Source organism: Prenolepis imparis, unplaced genomic scaffold (assembly GCF_030444845.1).
Source record: "Prenolepis imparis isolate NDT839.2.m4 unplaced genomic scaffold, iyPreImpa1.0 SCAF_3, whole genome shotgun sequence".
NCBI classification, from domain to species: Eukaryota; Metazoa; Arthropoda; class Insecta; order Hymenoptera; family Formicidae; genus Prenolepis; species Prenolepis imparis.
The window spans coordinates 8,118,605-8,124,763 of record NW_028141161.1 but is presented as its reverse complement, the minus strand read 5'-3'; the positions used below and the strand labels follow the sequence as shown (position 1 = coordinate 8,124,763).

The following is a 6,159-nucleotide window of genomic DNA, read 5'->3' as shown; positions in this document are numbered from 1 at the left end:
TTTGCGTTACGCTCCGTTTACCTTCGCTACGCAAAATCTCGTACGAAGACAGAGAGTGACACATATACATATATAAATATAAATATATATATATAAATATATATATAATTATTGTAAAATAATGTAATGTGACTTTGAAGACATAGATGAGAGTCCGAGAAAAGATTCTTTACGCGTAAATAGATACACATTTATTAAAAATATGTCTAAATTATTTCCACTCTGTTTTTTTTCTGTACGAGGTATCGTGCTTGCTAATATAAGTTGTAAATGAAAAATCTATATACACACATACATACACAAACACACAGAGTACCCAAAAATTCATGACTTAAAGTTTTAATGAATTTTAATTTTTCTTTTTTAATATAAAAATATAGCATTAGTTTCTAACTTACAAGTGACAAAGAAAAGAAAACTGTTTGCGAAGCAAAATACTGATTCAAAATTATAGAGATTCTGTCATTGAAATTGAATTATCATAAAGCATCCCTATTTCCAACATTGATTATTTTACCAATAAATTGCTTTGTGTGTGGCATCGAATACAAGATAAAAATATCTTGTTACATCTTCTGTAAAAATAATCATTTTATCTTATACTTTCTTTCTCTGGAGGAAAATTTTTGTGCAAAAGAACACGAGTTTAAAACACATCGATTTCAAATGGATTTTATTTTATCTAGTTTTAATTTAACGCTTATTGTATACAAAAATACGTATCATTAGGAAGAATACAAGAACAATTGCTTTAGAAATAGTCACTGAGGAAAGAATGACTTTAGATCCATCTGAAAACTTGTCATTTAATTTAAGATCGCCAAGTATATTGACCGCATAAAATTTATACAGACTGTCAAGGTTCAATAATTTTCTTTAATCGCGCAATTAAACAATTTTGAATTTTTCCTAATTAAAATTTTGATATATAAGTACATGGCGTTCTTGGTCTTTTTTTTTTTTTTTAATTTTTAGTATTAGATATTTCAATAATTTATAAATATCGAGACATTTCATTCTAAAAATATTATTGACACGTACACGTTTGCGAATGACACTATTTTCAGGATTGCCCAATCTTGTAAAGGGGAGAGAAAATTAAATCCTGCTGCTGGGATAGAGCATCTTCGAATATCTCGAATTTCAAAATTTATCGTGAATCGTTCGATCTCGCGAGATCTCGTGTTGCGATTATCGCTGCGCATGCGCAAAGAAAGAATCTCAACCCGCATCATCTGCTACAATAACCTTAAATAAGTAAGTCAAATCTTCCTTAAAATATAATTATTTAATGCTACAAGTGGATATATATACTGTAAAATTTCATCGACAGACAATATTTTGTATATATATAAGTCAGGTTTTAACCTGTTCATGTCTCATCTCGTTAATTATTCAATTATTTAATCTCTGAAATAATTAGGTATTCGTTTTCGAAGAGATGCTTGCTTTTTTCTTTATAAATTTCTAAAAATTTTCCTGACTTATAGTCTCCTATATTTACGATGTATAATTAAAAAAAATGTATTTTTCAATCATTTTATAACTTTGCACATCATCTTATTAACAAATATCGTTATTGATAATTTATGCCATTTTTTGTGCAAAATTATTCAATGTCTTATAATGCAAAGAACAGATATATCTTTTCATAGGTTTTATGAATGTTTCTTTTTTATAGGTTACTCGATATTTTCTTTAGACTCGTATATACACAGATTTAAAAATCATGTGGAGAAAAGCAATCATGCATTATTTCGGAATAAAAGACATGAAAGATAAGCACAGAGCCATTCGTACCAGGAGAAGACTCTCAATATTTTATGCTTTTATAGGATGGAATTGTTTTGGCGTTGTATTCTATGTACTTCTAAAAGACAAACTACCAACAGATAAGGAGGAACTAAGTACATCTATATTTTTTATCAATTTTTAGTTTTAGTTTTGTCAGAAAAACTGACAACACTTATTCTTTTATAGGACGATCATATATGAACTTAACTGGTGTACCTGATAATATACATGTATTCCAAGTCACGGGCCTGAAACTTACCAAGGAATTTGACATTACTAACAATACTAAGAATGAAAAAGAGACTGCCGAAATAGAAAAGACAGCTGTTAAAGTGGACGACCATTAGAGGTAATAATTATTTCTTAAAATTCTCTTATATAACATATAATAAAAACATTCTCAAAAAAGATAAACTCTATAGTTTTATAATATCTACACATGTACCAAGTGCAACGTGTTCAGTTAATAATCACTCATCCTAAAGCTCCAAGGAACCTTTCCATCAGTCGAGAGAAAAATACGATATGCAATATATCTAATCGACAGCTTTCTCTCAGGGAAGAGATCTTCGTGAGGCAATAGCGGCGGCATTATTATTACGCAAGTGTGGATGCAATTCAAAGAGCCTTTGATCAATTTCGCACAATAATGCTGATCTGTAGCCACAGATAACACAATGTGATAATGAGATTGTCATAAATCCATCTAATACTATCAATCGTCTTTATTTTAGATTTTGTTCTTACCTGTATTCTTCGTAACGCATCACAATCTCCTCTAGTTCCTGCTTGTACAGTCTAGTGAGCATAGCGTTGAAGCAGTCCAGTTCAGGTAAACGAAACAACTCCCAGCGTAGCTTACGATCCAGAGCTACAGAAGCTCTACTGTACACATATAGCCAGTGCGGTATTTCCTCGTTGAGATAGGGATTGGCCGGCACTAGGACGCTGTGAGAATGAAAGTGCGTGTGCCGCGGTGGTGACACGACGCGCATCGCTTGTATCTCGTGAGGATAACACGGATGTTCGTACTGCGCTTGACGTGTGATGTGACTGCAAAATTAAAAAAAAAAATTTTTTATTGTAAGGAGCGTTGAATAATGGTCTACCTTCTCTCAAGATAAATCACTCACTTGACGTAATAAATTCCATATTCAGGCGACTCTATTCTCTCCCAGCCTGTGGGTAAACCCTCCTTCTCGAGCGGATGCGACCAATGTGTGGTTTTGGTGTTGTGATCGATGTAATATTTCCGGCCACGGAGCGTGAAGTCAATCGACCATCCTGGTGGTAAAGGCAGTTCTTCCTGCTGCTGTTCGCTTCGAGAACTCGATCTCTCCGAATGACATCTGCTGTATCTTGTATCCAAAAATTGAATTTATTAAAATAGGGATACTTAGGCGGATATAAATTCTTTGATGTCTCAATTAAATGATACATTTTACATTAATATGAAAGATATTGAGAAAATCTCGTACCCAGCATTTTGATACATAGAGTGATGATTGTAATCTTCGTAACCGGTATCAATGTCGAAAGGCATATAAGGCATCTGCGGTGTTTGAACTCTGTCCAAATGATATTCAGATCCAGCATACTGATTGATATAAGTGTGGGACATTGCAGGCGACAATTCAGGATGGTATATAGGTGTCGCAGTTCTTGAGAACATACTGTCACTTATTCCCGTATTAACAGAAAGACTGGCAAATCTACAGTGAGGATAAGGGTGAAAACATCGAGGGAAAAAATATGTTGAAACGTTCAAACCGATAAAAGTATTTGTTTCATTTTTTAAATACTAGTTTTATAAAATATTGCTTCTTAAGATAGAATTAAACATAATCTAAATTAATAATTAATAATTATTAATTATTAACCTTTGAACTAAATCTGGAACGGAACTGTTAGGTGTATATTTTCCCTCGTGGCTACCTAAACCGACAGCACTGGTTGTGGTTTTTGTATTGCCAAACTTCTGCACCATACTAGGTTGTTGAGGAATGGACTATGATACCAAAGAAGCATCGATAAAAATCAACCCCTTCAAATGTCTTCATATAATATATATTTCTGTATTGTAATCACAGGGGCCGCTGATTGTGAATGGGAGATATTAGGCAAGATTCTCTGTTATTTATCGGAAAGAATCATATTCTAGGTAATGCTAGAATATATTCTAGAGCTCCGAGGGAAGATCTACTGTCGAAAAAATTAAGAATCGCTTTCACATAATTGTAAAAGGTGCAGATTTATCAAATATTCTTTTAGATAAATTTCTTACAACTTTATTTAGCATTCATATATATACATTCAGTAATAAAATACAAGACAATATTAATCTTGGTATCAAATTGCAGAACAGAGTATAAAAATCTAATTTAAAAAAAATTATATAATCCTTCTAATAAAAAAAGATACAAAAAATTGATGTTTTATTTGATATCAAAATGTATAAATTAATAGAGGCAAAGCCGAAAAAATTGTTGTAAAAGTTTACTGAATTGATTGTTCAGATCTCTTTACTTTTGTTACGAGTATCATATTATATGATACTTCATTTTTCATTTATATAAATATATAACTAAAGTATAATACTGTATAATTTACCATATTCGACATTGTTGAATGATTATTACGTCGTCTCGTCCTTCTGTTTGGCTCTGTTGTCCATACATTGATAACTAGAATAAAACAAATAACACAAATCGTTAAATATATAATCGATATTTTTATTACTAAGAAAGAGGTATATTAGGGAATATAAATGCGACAAAGACAGTTGCATCGATATTGCTCCAATTTAAAAAAAGATTTATATTAATTTATTAATAAAAATTGTATAGCCCATATAATTTGCTGTTAACATTAGATACAAATAAATAAAGCTAACTATATAACTAACTAACAATGTCGTCAAACATAAATACAATATTTGATCAAATCTATCGTACTGAATATTATGTTAGCATATATTGCCTACATTTTGCTGAGTATTTAAAAACAATTCTGTTGAAATTTGTAATATAAACTGCACGACAAGTTTATTTTGCATATAATGACGTGTTATGAAAAAGATAAAAGTATCCTGGTTCCCACCTGTAAAATTAGAGCAAGATTAAGCATAACAAAGTTTGGCCAACATAAATAAATAAAGACAATACATCTTGTGAAAAATATTTCTTTTAATCTAAATTTAAAAACACCCTTTCACATGCAAAGATCTAATAATATCACGTCTATTAATACATCTGCATCCCCTTTGTCGAAATATACATGTGCATTAAATCGCAATTCATAAAGTTTGTGGAAACGATATAAGTTATTTTTTCTTAGTTTGAACAGGATGATATAAGGGAAAAAAAAATGTTAATGAAATAAACGTCTCGAGGAGGGGAAAGGAAAGAGAATGAAGGAAAACATTGGATACATACTTGGCATTTCAGGAGGCGTCTCTTTCTTCACGTATTTACCGACCACTCCCTCCTTGATTGTCCGCAAATCTTTGTTTTTGCGCGACAGCATGTTGAACGTTGATTCTCGATAGAAAATGTCAAAACACACGAGATCAGAAGGAAAAACGTCGCGGAGACGAGAAACCTAACCTAACCCGGGCGCGTCGCGAGTCATGTCGCTGTAAAAAAAAAAAAAGGAGCACTATTGCGTCGTGTCACACGACGATGTCGACGACACTCTTTTGCAACCGAACATGACGACGGCGTAACTACGTGATGATTTTACATGGGAGATTTATAACCGAGATTCATAACCTTCAAACGTTTGCAAATGTCACTGACAAATTAATCGCGAATTCGCGTAAAGGCGGGAGCACAAACACTTTTGCAAAATGCAAAATGCACAAAGAAATTAACCAATCAGAATCCTCCTTTTCTGTCTCCAGAATTTGTTGATGCCTTTATTACAAAAGATTTTTACGTCGCAAATAACAATCGTAATAGCTGCGAATTGTTATAAATATATTCCAAATTCGCGTTAACTTTCACTCGAGTTCTCTTTTATTGTTAGCAGTTCACTTCAGTAAATTTACTAGCACGAAATTTCTCGTCATCCAATGGCAGAGCTTGCTTTTTAGTAACTTTAACTAGCAATATTTTAGGATCTAAAAACGAAAGTTTCTTATTGACCATCGTACACGCGAATTAAAACGATTGTAATAAAATTTGATCGAAGCGCACAATCAAAAATTGATCAAAACAATATTCAACATAACTAAATAATAATACGTCTTCACCGCGGCGATAGCTGTGACGTTATGACCTTTCATCGCCCCCCGCCATCGCGCGCCACATTCCAAGCCCCCCCACTCTCTACCCCCACTCCTCCCCACTACTCGGCGGCCGCGCG

The 6,159-nt window shown here is 32.7% G+C and overlaps 2 protein-coding genes across 4 annotated transcripts; one reads left to right on the top strand and one right to left on the bottom strand.

The window, feature by feature from the left end:
• Positions 1–1,729: 1,729 nt before the first annotated feature.
• On the top strand, positions 1,730–2,509 carry LOC145934529 (uncharacterized). 3 transcript variants are annotated; one of them, XM_083035033.1, is made up of 3 exons: positions 1,730–1,907; positions 1,981–2,143; positions 2,353–2,509. In XM_083035033.1, the coding sequence occupies exons 1-2, from the start codon at positions 1,730–1,732 to the stop codon at positions 2,139–2,141; spliced, it is 339 nt and encodes a 112-aa protein (XP_082891159.1). In that variant the 3' UTR covers positions 2,142–2,143; positions 2,353–2,509. The 3 variants fall into 3 exon arrangements, with proteins under 3 accessions (XP_082891159.1, XP_082891157.1, XP_082891158.1); XM_083035031.1 differs by having other exon boundaries at positions 2,280–2,509; XM_083035032.1 differs by having other exon boundaries at positions 2,217–2,509.
• On the bottom strand, positions 2,318–6,072 carry LOC145934524 (uncharacterized). Its single transcript, XM_083035024.1, has 7 exons — positions 5,229–6,072; positions 4,405–4,478; positions 3,675–3,802; positions 3,273–3,506; positions 2,928–3,152; positions 2,542–2,847; positions 2,318–2,451 (listed from the first exon to the last, which is right to left on the bottom strand). The coding sequence occupies exons 1-7, from the start codon at positions 5,317–5,319 to the stop codon at positions 2,349–2,351; spliced, it is 1,161 nt and encodes a 386-aa protein (XP_082891150.1). The 5' UTR covers positions 5,320–6,072; the 3' UTR covers positions 2,318–2,348.
• Positions 6,073–6,159: the final 87 nt, after the last annotated feature.